The 27,945-nt window shown below is 38.4% G+C and overlaps 1 protein-coding gene, 1 long non-coding RNA gene and 1 other non-coding gene across 3 annotated transcripts in view; 2 read left to right on the top strand and 1 right to left on the bottom strand.

Moving 5' to 3' along the window:
- LOC138839668 (uncharacterized) overlaps nucleotides 1–17,912 on the bottom strand; it is a 48,046-nt gene extending 30,134 nt beyond the window's left edge. The window contains exon 1 of the long non-coding RNA XR_011376008.1: nucleotides 17,851–17,912. This is a non-coding gene — a long non-coding RNA (uncharacterized lncRNA). The remainder of the gene's footprint in view (nucleotides 1–17,850) is intronic.
- A 759-nt stretch (nucleotides 17,913–18,671) lies between these two features.
- On the top strand, nucleotides 18,672–18,745 carry Trnat-ugu (transfer RNA threonine (anticodon UGU)). The gene has a single exon. It is a non-coding gene; the product is annotated as a tRNA-Thr (tRNA).
- Nucleotides 18,746–25,711: 6,966 nt separating this feature from the next.
- Nucleotides 25,712–26,032, top strand: LOC138839916 (histone H2A-Bbd type 1-like). The gene has a single exon (XM_070039391.1). It carries the CDS (start codon nucleotides 25,712–25,714, stop codon nucleotides 26,030–26,032), a length of 321 nt encoding a protein of 106 aa, XP_069895492.1.
- The last annotated feature ends 1,913 nt before the right edge of the window (nucleotides 26,033–27,945 follow it).

The following is a 27,945-nucleotide window of genomic DNA, read 5'->3' as shown; positions in this document are numbered from 1 at the left end:
CGGTTTTCTGGTGGTTTATTGGAGATAGGAGCCTCACAGTCTTTCCTGCCTGGGCTGGCTTTGAACCATGATCCTCAGATCTCAACCTCCTGGGTAGCTAGGATTACAGGCTTGAGCCACCGGCACCCGGTGCTAAATCAAATTTTACAAGATGACTCTTTAAGACAGTTGCTAAGAAGAACATTACTATCCTATCTTTCCCCCTTCTCTCCCTTTACTTCTTAATACTGAGATTAAAAAATAAACAAACAAACAAACAAAGAAAGAAATATGAAAAAACAACAGAGCAGTGGAAAATCACTCTGACGAAGTAAACATTTGGAATAATTTAGCATTTCAGAGTTAGGCAGATTTCAGAAGTGAGTAAATTTGAGAAAGTGGTTTTTTTTTTAATGAAAAGTAACTATGTTCTTGAAGAACAGAATGAACGCCTGCATAATATTCAAATAAGTATCATACATGTCAGAATTTAGAAATCTACAATAACTAATGGTAGATACTAAATGAAATATTTCAGTGGCACAAATACCACCTGGGCAGGATTGAGAGAGCTCTTACTGGACAGCTGTGCCTCCCTGCCACCTTTCTGCAGAATGGAAATCAATAGAAAATGCCATTTCTGCATTGAATACTAGTAAATATTAAATATAACATTCTCCTCAATGCTGGAAGTAAGTGGGCTGCATTGATTTTTTTTCCCCTGACTCCACTGGCATCCTACTAATGAAGCCTGCATCTGTGAACTTGTATATGCTAATGTGCATCACAGGAAGAATACATTATATCAAAAGCCTAGATCCATGAGAACATTTTGTTTTATGAAGAGCATGGGTTCTTGAAGTTTCAAGGATTTTAAAGCCGCAGCTCAAATTAAAACTTTTGATTTGGGAGAGTATTACAGCTTCCACAAATGTGAGTTTGTATTTTGAAAGACTGCATGGTGATATAGGGTGGAAATTTTTATTTTCCTCACCCATTGCTAGGTTTATGGCTGAGATTCCTATTAAAAAGATTAACAAAACAAAATCATACAAATTTATTTAATGTAAGTTTTACATGACATATCAGAATAAAACTCTAAAACAAACAAATAAAAGCAGGGAAGTGTATGTGGTTCTTGATGTTTGGCTTTAGTGCCAGGATCAGGGCTTGAACTCAGAGCCCCAAGCTCTCACAAGATTTATCTCACTAACAGCAAATACTCTACCATTTGACTCACACCTCTAGTTCTGGCTTGTTGTTTATTAATTGGAGATAGATATGGATCTCCCATATTTGTCTTCCCTGTCTGGCTTTAAACTTTGATCCTCAGATGTGAGCATTCTGAGAAGCTAGGATTATAGACATGAGCCACTGGTTCCTGGGTAGGCCTATGTATTATTATGCTTAGGTTTGATAAAGTGATAGTTGTGCAGAAGTATAGAGAGACAAGGAAGTCTGATCTAATGATAATCAGGTGAATGAACTTAGTAAGGTCTGGCTGTTCAGATTATTTGCTGTGTCCCTGTGTTTCTTGAAAAAAGGATGCTTCTTTCCTCTGGGAACAGAGCACACATTTCTGCAGAGGTTTTAAGACCTGTTTCAGAGGCATGTAGGAAAAAAGTTAGACTAATCATCTTCTTAGTTTCTGCTGCTCTATAAAATACCAATTTGCCATATTTAGGGATAACATGTCCTGAATGCTATCAATATCAAACACATGCCCATTATAGGAACATACACTACTGAAATCAGAGATCCTAGAAAGCTGGTCCTAGACAAGTATGTCTTAGCTGCAAACTATTGTGGGAAGCAGTGATTATCACAGTTGGCTGCACTCTGGGGCCATTTGGTGAATATGAAATGTATAGCTTGACTGCATCCTTCCTCTAAGGATTGTAATTTAATAGCATGAACTGTGGTCTTTAGCATAAATAGGTATTTTAACTAATTTTTCAAGTGATTATAAGAGAATGCCAAAGCTGAATGTTAATATGTGAATAATGAATGCTAGGTACACTTAACAGGTTTGAGCAGGAGCACAATGGGAGGAGGTTGAACCAGTAAGATGGCAGAAGATGAGTATAATAAAAATAAATTGTTTGAAACTATGAAAATAGAACAATAATAGCTGTTGTAATTGTTTTAAGAAGGAGGTAGTAGGACAGGGTAGAGTAACAAAGGGGATGAGATTGATTAGATTGTATTGTAAATATGTGTGAACATGTAATGATGAAATTGTCTCCTAGACAACTAATGTAAGTTAATAAAGGCAAAAAGAAGAGAGAAGAATGAATGCTGGAGTACAAGATTATAGAAAACATTCTTCCACTGAATATGATGATACTTCTCTTTGCCAGGTTCACTTGCTCAGCTTCTATTAATGAGAGGCAGGATAGTTAGAAAGAATGCTGAAACCAACCTTTTCTCCTACTCATGAAGTAGAAGATACTATCTCCTCCCTGTTATCTACCATGGCTACTTCTCCTTCAGGAAATTAATGATCCATTGCTATCATTAATCCCTTAAGGAGAAATCCTTAGAAAAACAATGGGACATAATCTAACCATATGAAGGCATTGCTCAGTGGAAATAAATGCTACATTTCCTTCGCCTGACCTTTGCACAAACTTCTTAAGGCTTCATGCATATGGGTTATATCTCATGCATATTCTTAAAACTATGATATGGTAACTTTTCACATACACTTATTTCTTCCAAAAGACTGCCATCTCATAATCCTTCATTTCCCTAAGATCAGCCCACTATCATTACTATAAAATCCTCCCATACTTTCTGAACCCCAGAAATGTGAACATTTTAACCATGTTTGCTCTTGAGTCAATTAGCTCTAGCCTTCCCTTAATCATTTACTTTCTTTTTCAATTAAACTCCTCACTTTGTCACTTTACTTCTGTGTGTCTTCATTCTGTGTGTGTCTTCATTCAAATTTTGTTGGGGATGCCAAGTTAACCTCCATGACTATTCATCCATAACAATAGGGTGAGGTGAAGTGCTCACCAGAGTACAGGAAGGCATTGGCCCTCTTGGTACTAGACTTCTTGAAAACTTAAAATATTTTTCTGCAAACCTAAAATAAACACAAAATCTTTCAAAAGAAAGTTCACTATAGAGGGCCATCTTTTAGACTATTTTGATATAAAGCCAGAATTTGCTGTTAGATTGAACAGCAAATGATTTAAAATAAATGGTCTAGAGTAGTATAAAAGCATGTAGACAAGCAGTTTTCTTCCAGGAATTTATATTATGGGTCCTCAGCAGATCATAGAGAGAAAATTGGCATGGAATGGTGGAGGAATCTTCCCAATTTATTTCTGATATAAACTATATGGTAACCTAAATGAAGCCATAAAAAATCCATTACTGAATCAGATGAACATTCCCACACCAAGCAGACTGGAGTGGAGAAGCAATGGAAATAATCTAATGGCACTTCTTCAATTGCACAAAAAGACATGCCATACTTCCTGGGTCATGTGATTGAAGGATTAGCGTAATAAGGTCCACTAAAGATATTCCCGAGGCCTTTTAAGCACAAAACGATCTTACTCTGTCCTAACTTGCTCATTCTGTGGCATCTCTTTAATCATCTCTTATACAAAAATTTGGTTTCTGTGTTTTGACTTTCTCTGATTTCCCAGCATATCAAATTTTGCTTAAAGGTATCAACTTGGCATGTGGTACTTTTCCTGTAATGAATGTAAATGAATTATGATCTTCCTAGTTATGGCTAGATCTTCCCAGAAGTATAGTGGTGAGGGGGGGTTAGGAAACTGAATGGCTTTGATTCTATTTCTTTTTCCCTGAAACATGACTCAAATTATGCATATCTTGCGAAGCAGTGGCTCAAGCCTGTCATCCTAGCTACTCTGGAGGCTGAGATCTGAGGATCACAGTTGAAAGCCAGCCTGGCAGAAAAGTCCATGAGACTCTTATCTGCAATTAACCAGCAATTTTTGGAAGTGGCATTGTGGCTCAAGAGGTAGATCACTAGCTTTTAGTGAAAAAAGCTCAGGGAAAGCACACAAGCCCCGAGTTCAAGCCCTAGGACAAGCACAAAAAAATATTCATATCTTATCTTCTGAGAGGAAATTTCCTGTCAAACATTTTCAAGTAAGGCACAAAAGAAATTAGTCATGTATCTTGACTTTCCTTGGGCAAGCACAATGGCTCATGCCTGTAATCCCAACTATTCAAGAAGTAGATATCAGGAAGATCATAGTATAAGTCCAGCTGGGCAAAAATTTAACAAGATCATATCTCACTCAACAAATTGGGTATGGTGATACACATCTATCACTCCAGATATACAAGAGATATAAATAAGAGGACTATTGTCCTGATCAGCCTGCAAAATCTACCTGAAAAATAACTAAAGCACAAAGGACTGGTGGCATGGCTCAAGTGGCAGAGTACCAATCTGGTAAGCAGAAGATCCTGATTTCAAACTCAAATATCAGCAATAATAACAAAAGATTTCTGCGTTTTCCCTGACCCAATGATATAAACTTTCCTATATTAACTATAAATGAAAGATAGTACACCTAGGTTGTTTTATTCTGATCCCTAAATCCAGACAGCCTAAGAGGAAAAGCTTTGGTTCACCTCATCATACTTCATTATCAGTATAGCCTATCCCACTATTTCCTATTTCTAATGTTCAGGAAGACAGTGATGGGATAATGAAGTACAACTGCCCATTTGATCTAAGTGTGAAAGGACAAACACTCCCAAATTTAACAAGAACAATGGTTATGTACCTACCTTAATTACCTATGCTCTTTCAGCTAATAGTATTGACAGAACTCTTAGTACTCTGGCAGCAAATAAAATGCCAGTCATTATTTCCAATAGTATATACATCAGAGCACAATTACAATGGTATCACCTAGCATAGAGTATTAGGTGTAGTCATCATTTAAGAAATACTTACTGAAACTATGAGAAATTGGCTTCTATGATTGAGGAAATGACAATGTTTCATGACTAGTAGAAACCTAGAAACTCAAGAGACTCAATGGTATAGTTTCAGTCTGAGTCTGAAGGACTGAGAATCGGAGAACTGATGATATAACTTCTTGTCTGAGGGTTCAAGTAAAAAGAAAAAATACTAAGGTCATAGCTCAAAGGCAGTTGTGGTAGAGAGGGTAAATTCTCTTTTATTTAGTCTTTTTTTTTTTAATTAAGAAAGCTCACCAATGGGTAGAGCAATCTACTTTATTCACTCTACCAATTCAAATGTTAATCATACAGAAATGCCTTCATTATATTAAATAATATTTGATGTTTAGCCACATATCTGGACAACTTTTGGGACATATAAAATTAAACATCACAAGCTTTTTAACTTTCAGAAAACTATGGCTGGGGGTCAGACGTGGTAGAATACCTCCCTGGCAACTTTGAGGCCTTGAGTTCAAATACCAGTACTGCCAAATTAAAAAAAAATTAAAAAGAATGACCATATGATTCAGAAATTCTACTTTGAGGTATGTATTCAAAGGAATTGTAAATAGAATTAGGGATATTTGCCCATCATTCATAAACAAGGGCACAATTGCCAACAGTGAAGTAACTCAAATGTGTACCAGAGAGTAAATGAATAAACAAAATGTGCTGTTTACATAAATGTAAAAACAATTAAGCTTCAGGGCTAGGAAGGTGGCTCAGTGGTAGAGCGCTTTCCTTGCATGCCCGAGGCCCTGGGTTCGATTCCTCAGCACCACATAAGCAAAAAGAAAAAAGCCGGAAGTGGTGCTGTGGCTCAAGTGGTAGAGCACTAGCCTTGAGCTGAAGAGCTGAGGGACAGCACCCAGGCCCAGAGTTCAGGCCCCATGACCGTACCTACCCCCCCAAAAAACAATTAAGCTTCAGAATGAGTGAAATATAGTACAACATGCGTGAACTTTGGAAATATTATGTGAAATGAAATAATCTAGTCATAAAAAGACAAATCCCATGTGCTTCCACCTAGATGATGTTTCTAGAGTAGACAAATATTTAGAATGGAAGGCAAAGTTAGATTTTCCAAAAGTGAAGGAAGGAAAAATGGGGAGCTTTTATTTTAGAGTTTGGTTAGATAAAAATATCAATATCAATGTGTGTGTGTGTGTGTGTTTGTGTGTGTGTGTGTGTGTGTGTGTGATGGCACTAAGGTTTGAACTCAGGGCTTTGTACTGCCTAGGCAGGCACTCTATCAATTGTGACATGTTCCAGCCCTTTTAGTTATTTTTCAAATACATAAGGTCTCATGTTTTTGCTCCAATTGGTCCTCAGTACATGTATTAGTGTAGCTGGGATTACAGATGTACACTATAATGGCAGGTTTATTTGTTGACACAGAGTATCACTAAATTTTGCCTGGGCTGGCCTTGAACCGCTATCTTCCAACAACTCTATCTCATGAGTGACTAGGATTACAACTATGAGCCACTATGCTTAGCCTTAATATAAATGTTTTTATCATTACTAAACTGTAAACATAGAGTTTGCTAAGATATTACACCTGTGGGGTTTTTTGCGTATGTGCATTCCTGGGGCTTGAACTCAGGGTTCTGGATACTGTCCCTGAGCTGCTTTTTGCTCAAGGCTTATGCTCTACCGCTTGAGCCACAGCTCTACTTCTGGCCTTTTGGTGGTTAATTGAAGATAAAGAGTCTCATGGACTTTCCTGTGTGGGTTGGCTGTGAACCATGATTTTCCAATCTCAGCCTCCTGAGAAGGTAGGATTACGGGCATGAGCCACTGGTGCCAAACACCTTCTGGTTTTTTACTATTATTAAAAAGTAAAATTAAAAAGCAAAGTAGATATAGTTTAATGAACAATTTTCATAGGTACAGGCAGGTTTAATGAACCCACAAGCAACCTTGAGTCCCTAGCATGTGGATTAGAAATTTCTAGAAATGAACCGTGACCTGTGAGGGTGGTTATTGCTGACAAAATGCTAGTGATACAAAGAAGGAAGAAGGGTAAAGAGGAAATGAACACTTTCCCTTCCTTTAATTTTCTACTGCTGACCTCCCATTGGTCAAAACAAATACAAGACAAGGGAGTTTCAGAGGCAAAGTCCAGAGATCAAACTCCAGGACACAAAGCAAAACCAAAAGGTAGATGAACTGAAGTCGTGCATTATTTATTATTCTAAACTTTCCTGAAAGCATTCTCATAGTGCTTTCAGAGCTCAATAAATATTTGCTATTAGTTAAAATTTATGAGGTTTTAGAAAAGCTTTCATTTCTATTTCTCTACTTCAGGCCCTTATTTATTTCTTCCTTGGAACTACCATTCAATTTGTTTACCTGCTAAACTACCTCTAGCATAGTTCTTAATCATGATGCTCCACTGATACGATCATGCTCCATTGTTTCCTGTCTAGTGACCTTCTGCAACTTAAAAATTATGTTCGAATATCTACATCCCATTCATGTACAAACCATGTTTTATTGACCCCCAACTACCTATGCATATCAAAATCCTACAGTGGAAGTACCATTTTTTCTTTGAGGAAAGTTTCCTTTAGAGAATGCACAAAAGGTTTCCAGCTATGTCGAATCATCTAGACCACTTATCCTTTCAAGTTCATGGCCCCTGGCTCATCATGAACTATATTCTGACTTGTTTACCTATTCATTTGATAAAAATAAATCAGAAGCTTTTATAATGAGATGCTCAAATAATAAAAATTACAAAATCAAAGTACAAATTTAACTTTTCATAATGAATAAAAATAGCTGATGCTTAGTAAAATCCATGGTTGATTAGGGTGGTATAGATAAGAGGGAAGCCATCCTTTCTTAAGCAAAAGGAAAGTGTTAAGGTTAAGGTTTTATAATGAGGGCTTTCATTGGAGAGAAGATACAAAATTTTTTCTACAATCTGCAATATGTTAAACAAGTGGCAAGAGAAAATTGCCCTACTCTTTTGACTGGGTTTTAAAACAGCTGTAGGCTATAATCCTTAAGTTATGTTCTGACCACATCCATGAATCATGCATTCCCCTCACCCTCCCACACACTCATGTAGTCAGGAACTTTCTTTTTGGGACATAAGTTGAATTTGAAAAGTGTTAATACAATAATACAGAATAAAGTATGTATATGCATGTGTTTTTGTGTATGTACATGAATATATATCCTTACTCATATTCTGATTGATTTCAGGGAATTTTAGAGAAAGTACTGTTAATTGGTTAGGAAAATTGGGAATAATTCAGGACATGGATGTTGCCATAGTATCTACTTCAATTACTTTGGTAAATAAAAATGTTGCCACTGTAGTACATTAAAATGCTGTCCTAGAAGTACTGGGCATTAAAACCTCAAAATATTGAAGAAGGGTGCTTAATTGTTGCAGATAAAGTTTGAGAGGGCACAGAACACTAGTATATGCCTAAGACATTCCAAGAGAATGTAGTGGAGCCACAACCCCAGTGTTACTCTACTGAGGATATAAACTTGTGTTTATAAAGAGGAGAAAGGGAAATGCATTAACACTGTGCTGTTTCAAGAGGCAGAAAAGGCATTTGATCAGATGATAGATTTTCACCTGTCATGAAAAGCTTTCTTATAACAAAAAAAGGAATCTCACTATGTTTCTAATAGTAAAATGGCTGGTTCTCATTCCCTGCCTAATGAATTATTTACATACTCCACTGAAGGCCATTTATACTTAATCTACACTTAGGCAATACTCCAGAATGTGGCACGTTCATTTATAATAGCATTTTTTTCTGAATTCAGTGTATTCTTTTCATGTACTGTGGGTGAATATTGGTGTTCTTCACTTTAGAGATTAATGGAATGATGACCCGTGTTACCATACATATAGCAGCTCTTGTACACCATAGAGAAATGGGTGAAGTGAATTTTGCAAAGTTGACATTCCTTGAGCAATAAATACAGACAAAACTGTCTGTATTCAAAACTGAGCTAGACAGACCTATTATAATCCACTGCTTGGTCCAGCCCCTTACCCAGTCTGCCTTGGCGATCTTTTGCCATCTTCTGGAAGACTTTAAAGTGAAAAAGGTGGTTTTAATATCTTGGGAAGTACTCTATATGACAAACTGAGGTGAAAGTTCTTGGCTCTTTCCCAAAAGTATGCAGGTACCAGATCTCACTCATTCATGAACAGAAGCAAGAATTGCCTTCACACAACAGCCCCAATGCTTTGATAGGAAAGATGTAAGTTGAAATCCCTGCAGGCTCCTCTGTTTTCTATGCCTTGTTACAGACACAGACTGGGCACTCTCAGCAATACCAATAGGAATAGCAGGCTGTTCCCCAGCAATAAAGAGCTTGCTTTCAGATCACTCAAAATGCAGTGTGGGGATCTGAGACAGTGTGGTTAAACTAGCTTATTGGGTTCAGACCCTGTAGTCACAAGTTCTACTCTGTGTGATTCTATACATGAAAATAGTTGGGGAAAAAAACTAAAAAGAAGAAAAAATGTCTCTTTAATATCATGTTGCTAACAGAATTAATTTTCCCATTAGTACATGAGCCAGACAACTGGTTGCAATGACTTCCTTGAGTTTAGAACAACATATTTTTTCCAGTTTTCAATTTGATATTAACTTTGAAATAAAATGTATCCCTGTAGATTAAAGATGTGGTGATAAAATAAGCACAAATATGGCAACAGCATGAATGCTTAGTTGGATTGAATACATTGCAGCAGTGCATAGTTCATCATAATTTTCTAAAAGCCAGGAATTTCTTAGAGGTAATGTTGGGTAAATTTTAATTATTCAAGAGTGCCTGACATCTCTTGAGAATTTCCTTTTAAAATTCAACTTTTATTTTAATCTCATGGCTATGTATTTCTGATTATTTTCTGAAATGTAAATATGAATATGAAATATAAATGTAAATGTGAATATAAATATAAATACAAAATATAACTATGAATTCTGAAATGTAAAATGAATTGTTGGTGAGAGTGTAAACTTGTTCAACCACTTTGGAAAGTAGTATGGAGGTTCCTCAAAAGACTCCACATAGAGCTCCCCTATGACCCAGCAATCCCACTTTTGGGCATTTACTCAAATGATCAAACAAGACCACACTAAAGCTACCAGCACAACTATGTTTATTGCAGCATTATTTACTATAGCTAAGATCTGGAACCAACCCAGATGCCCCTCACTAGATGAATGGATCAAGAAAATGTGGTATACATACACAATGGAATTCTATGCCTCCATCAGAAAGAATGGCATTGCCCTATTTGTTAGGAAATGGAAAGACTTGGAAAAAATTATATTAAGTGAAGTAACCCAGACCCAAAGAAAAATAAGTCCCATGATTTCCTTTATTTACAATTACTAGTATATGTCTGAGACAAGCAGAAACTGTCACATAAGTTGATGTTAGGCGAAATGAACCCCAAGATAAGGATTCAAATGTTTTTTTCTCTCTTGTGATTATTTCTAACATATTTATAAGATGATTTCTTTGTTGCTTTGTATGTCCCTCTCCCACCATATAACCTCTGTTTTCACTGTATTTGATGTTGGTATAATTTGGGGAAAGGAAAAATAAATTGTTTAAATAGAGATACAGATGGACCCATTGCAACAATGAGATGTACAAGATGTTATGTGGAAAAATGAACTTTACAACTTTGGCGGGGTGGGGGGGAGGAGATGGGAAGGGATGGGAAGGGGAATCAAAGGAGGAGGCAACAATGCTTGATAAGAAATGTCCTCATTACCTTGCTCATGTAATTGTAACCCCTCTGTACGGTATTTTCACAATAAAAAAATTCGTGCTTGAAATTATGGCTACAAAGAATAAAGTTTTGTTCTCATCAATAGTAAGTTGAATAATGTTTAAAAAGATTGTATGTTGATGTCATAGAATTTATGAAGTAATTGTAGAATTAATGACTTTTAAAAGTCATTGAAATATATACTGTTTATGCAAACAAGAGAATAAATTTATAATTTTTAGAATAGTGCTAGGCCCTTCCAAGTAAGAAAATACAGCACTGCTAGCAATCAAGATCAGAAAACCCTTGGAAGATTGCTTAATATATTTATTTCTCTTTCCAGTAGAATTAAACCTTGACTTTTGAATGCTATAACTCAGGCAAAAAAAATCACAAGACACAATCTCAACAGATAAAACTGGGTAGGATGGCATGCACCTGTCAGTTTAGCTATGGCAAGAATTATACATAGATAAATGGTCCTGGCTGGCACTGAAAAAAGCAAGACCTCATCTCAAAAATATGCAATAAAAAGGGCTGCATAAAGCTATGGATTGAGCAGCACAACGTTACCTAGCAAGCAGGAAGTTCTGATTTTCAAACACTAGTATTGAAAAAAAAAAAAAAAAGGAACCAAATTCTTCAAGTAAGCGCATTTCCAAAGTTAGTCATGACAAGTGCCATAATAATTATCCATTTCAAGTCAGATTTTTTTCTGTTAAAAAATAATGTTGTCCCTTCAAAGAAAAGCCTTGACATTTAAAAAGCTGAATCTTTCATTTCTTTTAAACAATAGAGTACTTCAATAGAACTACTATTCTTTCACTCTGAAAAATCCTATTTCAAAAGATATATTGGAAACTATGAACAAGAATTAAGTATGCTTCGTTCAATGAATAATTTAAAAATCACAAAGAAGTTTGAGAGGCTTTTCTTCAGGGTTAAAGTATGATTTCATGGCTTCAAAAAATCTGAAGATTATTTCAACTGTAAGAGTCAATAAGCTTTTGAAAAAACTGATGGACATTGGATGCTAACAGAATAACAAAAATTCTTTAACTGCTAGGTTCAAACAGTAGAAATGCTCAAATAAGGGAACAATTTTGTAGCAATTACTTCAATATCAATATAAAGGACATCAGAAAGCATTTGAGCAGAATTTTGGAGACTAGAAGATGTACAAACAACATTTTTCATTTAATAACTTATTCTTCTGCAATTATTTTTTCATTCATTCCTAACTAAAAAAAATAGAATCTCTGTTAAAAATCTTAATTTTACTTGTTTTCCAGGCCTGGGGCTTGAATTCAGGGCCTGGGTGCTGTACTGCACTTCTTTTGCTCAAGGATCACACTCTACCATTTGAGTCACAATGCCATTTCCAGCTTTTTCTGAATAGTTTATCGGAAATAAGAGTCTCCTGGACTTTTCTGCCTGATCTGGCTTCAAATCATGATCCTCAGACCTCAGCCTCCTGAGTATCTAAGATTACAGGTGTGCTCCAATAGTGCCCAGCTTAATTTTGCTTGAAATAGCCTTGTAAGTAAGTCCATTTCATGAGATAACTATTGCACAAACTAAGGAAAAATATTTTAACGCATTGTCTTTATTTGCAACTGTGGTTATGTTATAAGAAGTTTTATATCCTTGGCCATGGGTAATTAAAATCTGCTATTTACATATTCAATAATATCTATAATAATAAATGGAGCTGTTATATTTTTTCTTACGGCAGCAGATTACCCTGGAACACTGAAGTTTATTTGTAATATTAGAATCAGAAAATATTTCTGGTAGGAATGAATTCAGAACAGTCATTTAAGCTGAAGGACTAATGATCTATAGTGTGGCAGGCCATTATACCTTCCACTGTGTCTATTCTATACTCTACATATGACTTTCTTTTTATCAATATGTGTGTTGTTTTGATCCCGTATTTAATGACTGAGCAAATCCTGTACTTCTCACATGCAACTGTTAGTATATGCTGGTTTATATCTGACTTTTGCCAGTTTCTATACTGAATGAACATTTGCATAGTGGGCAAAAATCCCTGAAAGGAATTTATTCTTACTTAATACATGTCCACTGCTCATAAAATTTATCACATTTATACTTGTCTTCAGGCATTTCAGGCTCTAAACATACACAAATAAAAACAGATGATTAAAATCACTGCAAAAATTGAAAGACTGAATCTGTCACTCAAAGTCCATAAACAGGGACGGAAAGGTTGTGAGTTTCCAAACTGATAACAAATTGAAGTCCATCTAGTGTAAAAGTTGAACTTCTATGTGCCTGAAGGAAAAATTGTGCTTATTAGTTGCAGTCTTCCTGTAACAAGCCAGAGCATTCCAGGTGCCAATGGTTCATGCCAGTAATCCTAGCTAATCAAGAGGCTGAAAACTAAGGATCATAGTTCAAAGCCAGTCGGCCAAGAAAGTCTGTGAGATTTTAGCTCCAGTTTTAATCATGAAAAAAGGAAACAGAGCTGTAACTTAAGTGTAGAACACTAGCCTTCAGCACAGAAGCTGAGGGACAACACCCAAGCCCTGAGTTCAAGCCCCAGGACTAACACACACACACACACACACACACACACACACACACACACACACACACACACACACACACACACACACACACACACACACACACACACACACACACACACACACACACACACACACACACACACAAAGACAAAGCTAATCATATATGAAGTTTTCATTAGTCTGAGAGGCCAGAGATCAGGAGAAATTGATAAACTTTCAGCTATGTCCCATGATCACTAGAGTTAGGGCTGCTCTGGAACAACTGTCAGAAGTAAAGCTACTAGAAGGACAAATTTGCTAATCGATTACTATAGAAATGTGAGGGTATCACTGATTTGACTGGCTTCTGGTATCATAAATTTCAGAAGCCTTGGAACAGGTATAGTACCTTTCAGACACTTAATTTATTAAGAGGTCATCGTTGTACTGACTAGAAGTTACATCTAAGTCATAGTAACTAATCGCAGTTACTCAGGAGGCACAGTCTTGGGGAACTGAGGTTCAAAATTAAGTCGAGGCAACAAGATAGTGAGATCCCATCTCAACAACAAAATGAGCACGGTGCTTAAGGGCTGTAATGTGAAAACCTTAGGTAGGAGAATTACAGTTTAAGGTTAGTTATGGTCAGAAATATGAGAGCCTGCTAAAAAAATAACTAAAGCATTGGAGGGCTGGGGGTGGGGGCATGACTCCTGTAGTAAAGAATCTACATAGTAAGTATGAGGCCCTAAGTTTAAATACCAGTACTTCTTTATCAAAAAATTACAAAAATGAATATGGTTCATTGTGATATATGGAGATTAAACTCAGAGAATACTTAGAGAGTCTCCACTGTCAGTACCAATAAGAAGCATATTTTAAAATTGGAAACAAACACAGAGACCTACAGAAAACTAGAACTATCCAACAGAAAGGCCAAGCACAACCAATGGACAGAAAAGAAATGGTAAAATTTCACAGAAGTTTGTTGCAAATATGCCATATATTTTGAGATACTTGGGAGGTAGAAAACTATCAGAACAGGAATGACTTAGTGGGGTAGAAGTGCAGAGACAGTAAGTTTGGCTACCTGAGTTGACTTTGCTTTTATAACAGGTTAGTTTTTTGTTTTTGTTTTTGTTTTTGTCAGTCACGGGGCTTGAACTCTGGGTCTGGGTGCTGTCCCTCAGCTCTTCAGCTCAAGGCTAGTGCTCTATCACTTGAGCCACAGCACCACTTCCAGTTTTCTGGTGGTTTATTTGAGATAAGTCTCACAGATGTTCCTGCCCGGGCTGGCTTTGAACTGCAATCCTCAGATCTCTGCCTCCTGAGTAGCTAGGATTACAGGCATGAGCCACTGGCGCCCAACTATAACAGGTTAATTTTAATGATCAAGCAAAGTCTGTGATGCCAAACACAGCCTGAAATGCACCTCAGGTACTCAGAGATTGTTCTGTCTGCAAGTAGTTAAATGTGGACAAATAAGGGCATTTCTCAAACATCATGAGAAAAAGGGAGAACTTAAGTGACAATAATAAGGGTGCAGATGTTAGGGTGCCCATTAATAGGAAAAAAATGAGAGAATGGCAAGGACAGGGGCCTGTCACCTATGAAGAGTATTGTTGGAAAGAGATAACAGCAAGCATAGGAAGTAAGTCTAGAAGTGTAGTAATATCGGATGCTCTTAGTAAAAAAGGAGGTTTGGACATCATAAAGTACATAAAGTTCTAGAGGATAGCTTTATCTATACCAGCAGTGACTTCAATGAGGTGGTACCTGTGGTACACACCCACAGACAAAGGGGCACTGGTTCTAAAGTCAGGTGATGAATTCTGTTATGTTTGGAAACAAGTTCATTAAGAACAAGGACATAGGAATGTCATGGGCTACAGAAATTGAAGTAGGCTGCTGAATGGTAGACAGTCTAGCTATTGTCACTGAATTTAAAGGGTATTGTAGCAGTTTGGGCAGTGGCAGCAAAGTGTCGATTTCATCCAATATTTGGACAATATAAATGGTTCTTAAATTTTAAATGCTAATTACTTCAGGTGGTACTAGAGACTGTTAGAAACTTTCAGGGCTGAAAATAGAGCAAAATGACCTGTAAGAACTGATGGCAGAGTGGGGGCAATTATAGAGTAATACAAGATTTTCTAAGTAATTTTTGTGAACATTTGAGACAGTGGGTAAACAGTAGAATTAAACAAAGAAGAAAGCTGTATTTGATTACAGAGATCTAACGGAAATGATGAGTAGTTGAGAGAGCAGCAACTTTTGCCACAAGTTGCCACAAAAAAACATTTTTTGTACTAAAAGAGAGAGTGTTAGAAATTTTGAGATATTTACGATGGAGAAAGCACTCTATTTGTTCACTAATAAGGTGAGTAAATATCCATGAAGAGAAATAATGATTCCCCGTTTGGTATTTTAGGAAGATTTGCAGACTACAAGGTATTGGGTCTTTCAGAGAGATTATTATTAGATAAAACATCTACTCTCTTGTTTCCTCTTTTCACTTTAAGGCTGAAAAATCCCTAGTGCAGTGATAATTTTCTTTGAAATGCTTTCAAATATATTTGTCAACAGTGAGCTACAAAAAATAATCAGGGCCAAATGTATTCAATTTTTCTAATTTTTAAAATTGATGAGCCATGATCTTCTAATGTGTTGATTTCAATTTTCAAGCATGGCATCTTTATGATGTTGGATTAAAGTATGAATCTTGGCTGTAGGCCAATATTTTCATATGGTCTCTCTTTTAGAGACAATCTGATGACTTAAACTGGACCAGTATAGTGAATGAAGAATTTCCTGAAAATTCCTTCCGCCTAAATTTTTTTATTATTATTATTATTTTTTGTCGGTCGTGGGGCTTGAACTCTGGGCCTGGGCGCTGTCCCTCAGCTCTTCAGCTCAAGGCGAGCGCTCTACCACTTGAGCTACAGCACCACTTCCGGTTTTCTGGTGGTTTATTGGAGATAGGAGTCTCACGGTCTCTCCTGCCTGGGCTGGCTTTGAACCGCGATCCTCAGATCTCAGCCTCCTGAGTAGCTAGGATTACAGGCGTGAGCCACCAGCGCCCGGCCCTTCCACCTAAATTTTAATAGGTGCTTACTGTTGAAGACTCATGTCTTTCATTGTTACCTGTAATTGTTTTGTATTTATCACCAATCAAATTTGGAAGTGAATTTGAAGTGCATAGAATCGAGATTACCATTTTTCTTGGCTTTGTGAAAAGCACTTGTGCTATTTTGATGAATCTGAATGTTTTCATTTATGGTAACCCATCTTAGTTTTTAAACTAAAGGCCAGAATCTCCCAGGTTCACAAGGAAATTTCCAGTTCAAAAAATCCTTACTGAGAAAACTAAAAGGAATAATCTGAACAGGATGAAAAACTACTCCTAATTTTTCCAGAGATCCAAGAAGTATTTAACAATGCAGAAAAGTTCATAGAACATCTGGAATTTGAAGATTACTCTTGCCAGGCACCAGTGGCTCATACCTTAATCCTAGCTACTCAGGAGTCTGAGATCTGAGGATCATGATTTGAAAGAAAGTCCAACTAATCACCAAAAAAGGTGGAAGTAGAGCTGTGGTTCAAGTAGTAGAGCACAAGCCTTGGGTGAAAAAGCTAAGGGACAGTGCCCAGGCCCTGAATTCAAGCCTCAGGACCAGCACAAAAAATTACTTTCTTAGTTCATTGTTCTTTGATTCATTGAGTTCTTTAGACCCTCTGATGAAAGAAGCAGAACCCAAAGCATAAGTGTGTAAAGGGAATGGAGGAGAGAAAAAACTGGGATGAGAAATGTTCAAAAACAAAGTAAAATATAGAAATATTGAAAGACAAAAGAATAACAGATTAAAAGGAACTAAAAGGTAGCTCAAAAATAGATCCATTGAAGGAAGAAAGAATAAAATATTAAAGGGAGATAAATGTTGGCTCAAAGTAGATATTAAGGAAGGGAAAGAAGTTAGTATGAAGAAATGGTGAGGCCTTAGGTTTTAGAAAAGAGAGTTGATATTTGGAAGAAAAAAATACCTTCTGAAATTTTGGTGGGAGATGAATCCAGCTCTTCATACTAGACAAAATTAGTAGAACATTACTTAAATGATGACTTGGATATGCAGATCTTGGGAACACCTACCAAGTAAATAAGGTTGGGAGGTACTCCAAGATCCCCTAAAAGTTTGTTGAAGTTACAAGCTGTCTTTTGCAAAGTTTTGGTATTTGGGGAGAAAATGAATGAAATCAGAACTTCAAGGATAGATCATGTGCCTTGTGTAGCAGGAGCCTGAAGTACATCAGTTACTTTGAAGTTTTTCCCTGGTGATGAACAAAACATCTGTTGGAGCTAAAGGCCTTTAACAACAAAGTGTGATTTCTCAGCAGAGACCTAGGGATAATAATTTCACTCTAGAATGTAATGGGACATTAAACAAAATTATGGTTTTTCCAAGAACTAATAAGGGTTATGAACTTCATTCCAAAACACTGAAGTGGAATACAGGGAGAGAAAGAGAGCATATAAATAAGGTCAAATCTTGACTGCATTAAAAATAACAAAGTCTGATGCATGGAATAAAGAGAGGAAGCATAACTTACCACCATGAATCTTGATTTTACTAGCCAAAGTCATGACTGATTCTGAAAGCTGACAGTAATGCCTGGGTAAAGAGAGCAGAGTCCAAAGGTCAGTCAAAATTCTAAGTCATGTGAACATATTAACACTTAACAAAGAAAAGCAATCCAAGTAAAGACATTTTTATTTAGGGGTGCACTGTTGTAATAAATATATGCTCAAAGTCAAAGGCAAAAATGTCTCAGGAAAAAATGAACACGCAAAAGCTGTTATATATAGAACCATGGGATTGGTAGCTATGGAAGGAGAAATGAGATTCTTAAAACTTTTCTCGATATTTTTTTTTTTTTTTGGGTCCGGTTGTGGGGCCTGAACTCTGGGCCTGGGCGCTGTCCCTCAGCTCTTCAGCTCAAGGCTAGCGCTCTACCACTTGAGCCACAGCACCACTTCTGGCTTTTTTCTTTTTGCTTATATGGTGCTGAGGAATCAAACCCAGGGCCTCAGGCTTGCAAGGCAAGCGCTCTACCACTGAGCCACCTTCCCAGCCCCTCGATATTTTTTGAAACTTAATGAAATGTGTCAATCACTGCAGTAACAGAAAAGAGTAAGCAGAGGTTACTGCTTGTTTTTAGGACCATAAGGTGTGACCTAGGTCTAAAAATTAAGGAAATTATAGTATGATACGTTTTCACAAAATTTAGTACAAAGATGCTTTAGTCAAGTCCTTCTAAACTGTGCCCATCTCACCAAGTTTGGTCCTCCTTGTCAGGGAGTACCTTGAGCAAGGCTTTTGGTTTAACATGAAACCATTTATGTGCATGACATATTAAGAAATGCACCGAGGGCTGGGAAAGTGGCTCAGTGGTAGAGCGCTTGCCTTGTATGCATGAGGCCCTGGGTTCAATTCCCAGCACAACATAAGCAAAAAGAAAAAAAGCCAGAAGTGGCGCTGTGGCTCAAGTGGTAGAGAGCTAGCCTTGAGCTGAAGAGCTGAGGGACAGCGCCAAGGCCCAGAGTTTAGGCCCTACCGGACCCAAAAAAGAAATGCGCCAATGGATCACTCCTGTAATCCTAGCTACTCAGGAGGCTGAGATGTGATAATCATGGTTCAAATCCTGCCTAGGCAGGAAAGTCCGTGAGACTCTTATCTCCAATAAACCACTTAGAAAACCGGCAGTGGCACCTTGGCTCAAGTGGTAGAGCGCTAACCTTGAGCTGAAGAGCTGAGGGACAGCACCCAGGCCCAGAGTTCAAGACCCACGACTGACAAAAAAAAAAAAAAAAGAATGAAAAAGAATGAAATGCATGATCAATTAGCAAACTTCAAATCCAGAGCAAATCCAGGATAGGAAGCCAGATATTAATGAAGGTTGCTGGTAACCTACTAGAGAAGACTCTAGTAGGAAATGCCTGGTTTACATAGTTTTCATCCTAGGATATGTTTTGGCACAGGTCCATGGATAGAGAGGACAATAAGGCCAGGAAAGGAAATAATAAATAGTAAGAGTTTAATGGGTTGAGGCAGGCTTAACATATAGTAGTACATGGATACAGAATGCTGTCAGCTTAGGTAAAAGAAAAAGCTATATGGATGTAGGATTCAGTCAACTCCCAGATACTCTGATTCTGAGCTTATTAGAGTCTTATATAAAATATGGCAATCAAGCTCTATTCAGGTATCCAGGTTCGGACATGCCCAGTCAGTCCTAGGAATAATCAGAGTTTAATTTTGGTTCATTTGTTTTTCATGTCCTCAGTAAAGCAGGTGAGCATGTGATCTTGGGCTTGTCTACCAGAGAAGCTGAAGCAATCAAGATGCAACTAGTAGTCCTAATTTAGATCCTTATCGGTCTATATTTATCTGCTTGACAATGGATTTAGTCATTATCATGTTTTCCAGCCTTTGTCTGAGTTTAATTTTGTTCTTCCATTGTAGAAGTAGTGAAGAGGACATGAACATCTCTCCACTTCAATAATAAGTAAGAGTAAGGTATTAAAATTCCTTACAGTATTCAAATTGAGAGGAGTATTAAGAAGTTACCCAGTTTAACTTCAACTGGAGACATAGAGAAAAGAATGTAAACTCTCATGGTCTCTTCTACATCTGCCACCTCACTAAGAGGATAGAGGAAGGAATAATCGGGAGGCCTAAAGAGGAGACTGAGTGGATTTAACTGGTGGGAACTAGCTGAAGTGAACTTTCAGATGAAGAAGAAAATTAGAAAAACAAGGGACAGAGGTGGGATCTTCAGATGCTGATAGAGTCATAGAGGAGGAGGATAGGACAGTATCTAGGAATCTTTTTTTATTGTAGGAGCAAAGGAAAGAATAAAGGAAAGTGAAAGGAATGGTGAGGAAGGAGACTCTGATTGGGAGGGAGGATTTGAGGGTCACTACACTAGAGGAACATCTAAACAGAAATCATCAGGATCCTCCTTTGGGGAAGCTGAAGGAGGAAAAAAAATGGGGTGGGGTAAAAAGAAGCATTTGATAGGAAAAGTGGAGGTCTAAATACTGGGAAAGAACCCAAAAGGTCAGAATGTAAGGAACTTTTCAACATTTTCAATGTTTTGATGGTAAAGACAAAGTTGAAGGATAATTTTAATATGGAGAGAACCATTTTTAGGCAAAAACCCTTGGTTCTCCAGTATATATTTTCATCAGATGACATTATAGAAGATCAGGTCTTTCTTTGTGCATCAGTCAGGCCCATCTTCTTTCAGTTTATAAGAAAATACCAAAGAAATGAGTTTATGAGGTATTTATAGAGTATGGCTCTAAATGACAACTAAAAGGAGGAGACAAAAACTAAATTTAACAGGGTGGACATTTTCAGCTTAGAGTTGAGATGAAGCACCCCCTCTCATAATGACCCACAGGAACTTCCTGAGTTTGGTATCCCAAAGCCACAGGGAAAATGGCTTGAAGAGGACTAGTAAGATATATCCCCTTTTTACTCAGGCCTTGCCTAGAGGATGATGATCTGACAATGGATCTGAAAATGGAATTGTAAATCTTAAACCTAGAAAATTACATTCTGGTCTCAATAAATGTATTTCCCTAAAAAAAAAACAAGTAAGAAGTAAGACTTAACCCACTTATTGAGAGGATGGTCCCACAAACTAGAGTAACTGTGTAGCAATGGGAGAGGTCTCCTCTACTGGCCTCTGGATATGTTAGTCCTGCAGCTTTGTTCAATACAGAAGGTATGAAGAATTCACCAAGAGTTGAACTAGCAAGTCAAAAAGCAAAGTTTCAACAGGTGCCAGTGGCTCACCCCTGTAGTTCTGGCTACCCAGAAGGCTAGAAGATTGTGGTTTAAAGTGAGCTGCAGCAGAAAAGTTCATGAGAGTCCATCTCCAAAATAACTAGCAAAAAGTCAGTTTGGGAGCTGGGTGCCTGTGGCTCATGTCTGTAATCCTAGCTACTCAGGAGGCTGAGATCTGAGGATCATGGTTCAAAGCCAGCCTGGGCAGGAAAATCTGTCAAACTCTTATCTCTAATAAACCACCAGAAAAACTGGAAGTGGTGCTGTGGCTCAAATGGTAGAGCACTAGCCTTGAGCTGAAGAGCTGAGGGACAGCACCCAGGCCCAGAGTTTAGGCACCACGACTGGACCCTAAATAAATAAATAAATAAATAAATAAATAAATAAATAAATAAATAAATGGAAAGGAAAAAGAGGCCTGAGAGAGGGAAGGAGGGAAGGCAAGTGGGAAGGATGAAGGAAGGGAAAGTAAAGTTTATGCACTTTCCAAAAAAGGAAAGGGACCATAAACAGCATTAGCCCTGTGGGATATTCAAAATAAAGCTTTAAAGGCTTTTTGTAAGGCAGGTGTAAGAAGCTGGGAGGGGGGCCGGAATAAGCAGTAGTTGGAACCTTTGATGAATGGTGGGATGTGTCCTGATTAGGCCATCATGCTGACTAGGAGGTCGTTTTGCCTGGACACATGCCAGTGTTTCTGGGTACCATGGTTTCTCAGAAAATAGCAGAATTACTTCCTGAGTCTGAAAAAGATAAAGGAAAGTTAGGCAAGAAACTGTTCAAAATGGGATTTAGATACAAAAGGAAATTACTCACTCCTGTATCTTGGCTTCATAGGGAAGGCTTGATAGAAGCATATGGAAGTGTTTTATATTTGGGGTGTACAGTCTAGAGGAAGAAACAGTGGGATGTCCATGGGTGTAGAGATTATCTATTAAAATAAGACTCAGTAGGAAGTATATAGATAATGGAGAACTGAAGAGAAAATGTATGAAATAGAATATATGATTTAGGACTTAGTAAGTGGTACATAGGCAGACAATGCAATGAATCTAGGGCAGGTCTTGTTAGGTGATTCATAGGTAGAGAACACAGCCAGTCTTGAATATAAGTTAGCAGGTAATACCTGAGGAACTTAGCATCTACTTAGAGGATGACTCAGCAGGAAATACACAGGTAGAGTAGCCAGTTTTAGGGGAGGAGCCAACTCTAAAATAATCCTGACAGAATATCTAAGGAAGAACTAAGCAGATATCCCATGAGTTAGGAGTGATGCTAAGTGTGGGGAAGATAAGACTAAAAGATGAGAATGGCTACAGTGCAATATTGAAGGAACTACCAGGTGGAGGATTGATTTCTCTCTCCTAGGAGAAAACAGGACATGAAATGCTAATGTGGAAGACACAGTCTATCTAAGAGAGGACAGGACATGAGGTGCATGGGTGTAAGGCCAGTTAGCTTAGGGAAGAATTTGCCAGAAAGTACAAGGGTAGAGAGAGAATATCCCAACTTAGGCTAGATTCAACAGAAAAAGAATTGATGGAAGAAAATCAGCCTTGAGTGGTGGTCAGTAGGTATATGAGTGAACATTGATGATTGTTGTAAAGAAATTTATATATTAATCAAAGTGACAATAACACTACTTAATAAACATAATATTTAAATGACTACCTATAAGCCACTTAGTTTTATCAAAAGACCTATGTCAGCTTAGGAAAATAAAAATTGACCTATGTATTAAAGAGCATGCTTATGTTGTATTTAGCATTGATAAATTAATGTTAAGTTTATTAAATACTAAAGATTAACATTTTTTCAAATGTCTATTTAAATCAATGATATAGTTTTGATTTTTTTTCTTTTGTGCTGATACTGGGGCTTGAACTCAGAGCCACAAACTCTCACTTGGCTTTTTCACTCAGGGCTGGTACTCTACCACTTTAGGCACACTGCAACTTCTGGTTCTCTTGCTGGTTAATTAGAGGTATGAGTCTCACAGATTTGTTTTTCTTGGGCTGGCTTTGAACCACAATCTTAAGATCTCAGCCTCCGGAGTAACTAGGATTACTAGGATTATAGGCATAAGCCGCCAGTGGCCAGTGATTTTTTTTTTTTTTTTGTCAGTCGTGGGGCCTGAACTCTGGGCTTGGGCGCTGTCCCTGTGCTCTTCAGCTCAAGGTGAGCACGCTACCTCTTGAGCCACAGAACCACTTCTGGTTTTCTAGTGGTTTATTGGAGATCAGAGTCTCATGAACTTTTCTGCCCAGGCTGGCTTTGGACCGTGATCCTCAGATCTCAGCCTCCTGAGTAGCTAGGATTACAGGCGTGAGCCACAGGCATCCGGCTTGGCCAGTGATTTTGAATTGTAAAACAAATTTATTTTTTTTAAGAATTTGCATTATCTAGTGTGATACATTTATAAAATGAGAGATTCAAATTTCTTTATCTTCAGAGAAATTTAGAACTTTTCAATTTATTTAGCTAGGTATGACAATTAAAATAGTGCTGTTATGAGGGAAAGGGGCACATTGTCCACTCATTGGTAACTCCTCCACACATCACCTTTACAATAACAACTTAAAAGGAAAATATAATTAAAGATTTTTAAAAAAGAATAATGCTCCTTAATTTTAAAGAATTTATAGTATAATAAGTAACAAGTAGAGAAAGTAAATATTTTACTTACATAACAAAACTGAAGACATTTCTGAAGCAGGGAATCATAGACATACTAGCCCAGGAACAGAGAACTTTTCAGCTCAATTTCACAAGTCTCAATCAGGAGTGAAGAATAAACAGAGTCAGGCGTTGGTGACTCATGCCTGTAATCCTAGCTATTCGGGAGGCTGAGATCTGAGGATCATGATTCAATGCCAGCCCAGGCAGGAAAGTCCGTGAGACTCTTATCTCCAATTAACCACCAGAAAACCGGAAGTGAAGCTGTGGCTCAAGTGGTAGAGTACTCCGCTTGAACCAAACAGCTCAGAGACAGCGCACAGGCCCAGAATTTAAGCCTTATGACCAAGAACAACAACAAAAAGAGTAAACATGGAAACAGGAAAACTCATATCAAAATCTAATAGCTGTTCTTCTTCCAGAAAGCATGAAATTTTCCATATTAACCTGAAAATAAACAATGGACAAACTAGATTCTGTATTTTCTCCCATGCATCAGAGAGCAGAGCTCTTTCAATGATCAATCCATTAAAAAGAAAGCCAGAGCTGAGCGCTGATGGCTCAGGCTTGTAATCCTAGCTACTCAGGAAGCTGAGATCTGAGGATTGTGGTTCAAAACCAGCCCAAGAAGGAACTTCGTGAAACTTTTGTCACCAATTAACCACAAGAAAACCGGGAGTGGTTCAAGTGGTAATGTGCTCAACTTGAGCTGAAGAGCTTAAGGACAGTGCCCAAGCCCAGAGATTAAGCCCCTTGACTGACAAAAAAAAAAAAAGAAAAAGAAAGCCAAATGATCAGACTATAAAACAAATTCTCATCATATGTCTAATGTCTAAGCAATTACATCATTTGGCATATATATAAGGAAAGTAAACACCTATATTCACACAAAACACTGTACCTGGATGTTCAAAGCAATGATCTTTTATAATAGCCAAGCAAGAGAAATAACATGATAAACAGAAAGTGAAGTATGCATGTAATGGACTGTTTTATACCTAGATGGTGAATGGAGTACCGATAAGCATTATGATGTGTATGAAGCCTGACGATGTGCAAAGGGAAAGAAGCAAGATACCAAAAGCTACATATCATTTATGTAACAAGTCTGGAAGAGGAAACTCCTAAAGGGTATATATTTCAAGGAATGACATGAGAGTATATTATACTCAGAGAGGAGAGTCCAAACAGGCAGTCTTGGGCTTTACACATGTATGAAGTACACTTCTCTCACTGGAGTTTCTGTGGCTTTAAGAGGTAAATCAATTGAACATAATCTGGGTTTCTCCTCCAAAATGAATAGAGATAATTATTCAAAACTGTAAAATTATGACACTCAGTCCTGTCTGAATATGTTGTAAAATATTTATCACTTAAAAGTTTGGCAAATGTTAAATTGGCATACACTATAATCACTTCAAAGGGGAATAATAACACAAATAATATTGATAACAGAAATAGTAAGAACATTGAGATGAATAAGGAAATGGGGCTAACACTGGTTTGAGTCTTGTGTGAAACAAGGACAATTGAGCCTCTAGTGGAGGTCTGCCATGTCTGTCACTGACTTAGAACTTACAGAAGAATGGAAAAGCTCAGAAGTAATAGAAAAGAACAATCCCATAACCTGGAGCTGCATCCTAGAAAGAAGTTTTTCCACTAAAGCAAAGAATCTTCGAGAATATGAAAATCAAGTGGAAAGAGTTCCCTCAGAATCAGAGTCCAGAACTGAGTGAGCAAAGTCCTCTGGGGAAAACACTTCTAGACCTAAGCCTGACCATACTTCAGTGGTCCCCAATGACATCACAAAGTGCAGGTGGTCACAAAGGAAGTACTTGGACATAAAGCCTGATCATTCCAGAGGCCCAGATTAGAAAGAACATCACCTGAGCTAACAAGAACACATAGCAAACAGCATAGCTAGAAATAAAGAAGGTGAGAACATGCCAAAATCTAAGAGAAGAGCTATGACCCGCTCTGCACGGGCTGAGCTTCAGTTTCCTGTTAGCCGTGTGGACCGGTTCCTGCGTGAGGATAAGTACGCCCAGCGATTGTGCTCTTTAACACCCGTATTCTTGACTGGCATCCTCGAGTATCTGGTGTCCAACATCCTAGACCTGGCTGGCAAGGAGGCCCGTAGAAACGGCACGACATGCATCACCCCGGAACACGTGAAGATGGTCGTGGAAAACCAGAAGGAATTCCAGTTCATCCATCATAACATCAAAGCTCTAAGTGGTGAGATGACCGAACCCAAAGAGTGATGCTGCATCAAACACGGTGCGAGTTCAACAACCTCATCTGTCCTCTGAAATGTCCACACATCATTGCTGCTTATTAAATAAAGCATTTGGACCAATGTCAGTGGCTCTGATTCCTCAGTTCGTCGTTGTGAGTGGGAGGGGCCCATAGACATCGAGGTGCTACCCCCTGGAGGGTTGAGGGGTGGAAGCTGTGGTCAGCAAGGGGTGCATGACTAGATGATTTCAAGGGAGCACTTTTCATGGGGGGCTGTGTGGGCAGTGGTCCTGGTGGGAGGAGGTGGCTGAGGAAGAGGACAGAAAAGGTGTCCTCCTGGGCTCTGAGGAAGAAAGGCCTTAGGAGGCCACAGAAGTGGCTGGAGACCCCCAAGGCATGTTGGTAACTGGGGAGGTGCCAAAAACCCTGATAGGGGTGGAGACTTTCATCTCCACTGAATGGAAGGGTTCAGATTAGACAGAGATGGGAGTGGGTTTGGGGGAGAGGTTGGTACCCAGTGGGCATGGACTTTAAGGGGGCATTCACATGAAGACTCAGGAGTGATGGTGAAGCTACAAGAAAATGTACAAAATACAACTACACGTGAGTCTTGTAAGTACTCTGTGCACTGCTTTAACTTAGACGTAAGATTCACACCAAGTATCACAGCAATCTGTTTCCTTGACTGGGAGGGTTCACGTTTGAAGTCCTTGAGGGATGCTGTCTGCTGGCCTTTCACAGAGGCAAGCTCAGAGGCTGCCCACTTAGCTTCCTCCACAGACTCAGAGGATCCGTGTTTCTCTTCCCACACACTGCTTTCCAGTCCCATTATCTTGGACATTTCATCTGCTCCCTCTCAGCGGTACTTTTTGCTTTGCTATTCAAATGAACTGAGAAGTAAGAAGTGATCTTGGTTAAGGTGTGTTTGATGACTCTACAAGCAATCACAAATTTATGGGATGGAAAGTGTTGACAATGAGGTTTCTATAAATACAAGGGTCAGTGAGCATTATGTGACAAGAAAACGTTTGAATTTGTACATGCATATCTTCTACTCCTTCTATTCTTAAGACAATCCTATGATTAGCCAAAGGCCAGGCCAGGTTCTTCAGCTTCTAGAAAAGCAGAGAGTAGGTGAAAATTACCAGGCAGAAGGAGCAGAGGCTACCTTGCCTGGTTAATGTCTTTCATTTTGGTCCCTTCTTCCTCCAAAGGACAAAAGGATTTTCAGCCTATGTGATGGCAGCAGTCATCTAAGTACCAGGCCTGGTATTATGACAAAGCACACTTGATCCTGTGCAGATATGGAAGGAAGGTGATGCAGCTGGTTAAGGGTGATTCCATATGAGTTGCTGTGTGAAGCAGCAGTTTGCAAGCACAAGTAGACTTCCATTTGAGAGCACTAAAGATGAAGGGACTCCTCTCCTTTGTCTTATATAAGGAAAGTACCATTGAGAGGGAGCAGATGAAACGTCCAAGATAATGGGACTGGAAAGCAGTGTGTGGGAAGAGAAACACGGATCCTCTGAGTCTGTGGAGGAAGCTAAGTGGGCAGCCTCTGAGCTTGCCTCTGTGAAAGGCCAGCAGACAGCATCCCTCAAGGACTTCAAACGTGAACCCTCCCAGTCAAGGAAACAGATTGCTGTGATACTTGGTGTGAATCTTACGTCTAAGTTAAAGCAGTGCACAGAGTACTTACAAGACTCACGTGTAGTTGTATTTTGTACATTTTCTTGTAGCTTCACCATCACTCCTGAGTCTTCATGTGAATGCCCCCTTAAAGTCCATGCCCACTGGGTACCAACCTCTCCCCCAAACCCACTCCCATCTCTGTCTAATCTGAACCCTTCCATTCAGTGGAGATGAAAGTCTCCACCCCTATCAGGGTTTTTGGCACCTCCCCAGTTACCAACATGCCTTGGGGGTCTCCAGCCACTTC

This window comes from Dipodomys merriami, unplaced genomic scaffold (assembly GCF_024711535.1).
Source record: "Dipodomys merriami isolate MVZ:Mamm:240054 unplaced genomic scaffold, mDipMer1.0.p SCAF_3, whole genome shotgun sequence".
Taxonomy (NCBI): domain Eukaryota; kingdom Metazoa; phylum Chordata; class Mammalia; order Rodentia; family Heteromyidae; genus Dipodomys; species Dipodomys merriami.
The sequence above is the reverse complement of the archived record's forward strand: the minus strand, read 5'-3'. Positions and strand labels throughout refer to the sequence as shown.

What these genes read in the sequence shown, in the direction of transcription:
- LOC138839916 (XM_070039391.1), top strand. Translation starts at nt 25,712, where the DNA reads ATGCCAAAATCTAAGAGAAGAGCTATGACCCGCTCTGCACGGGCTGAG.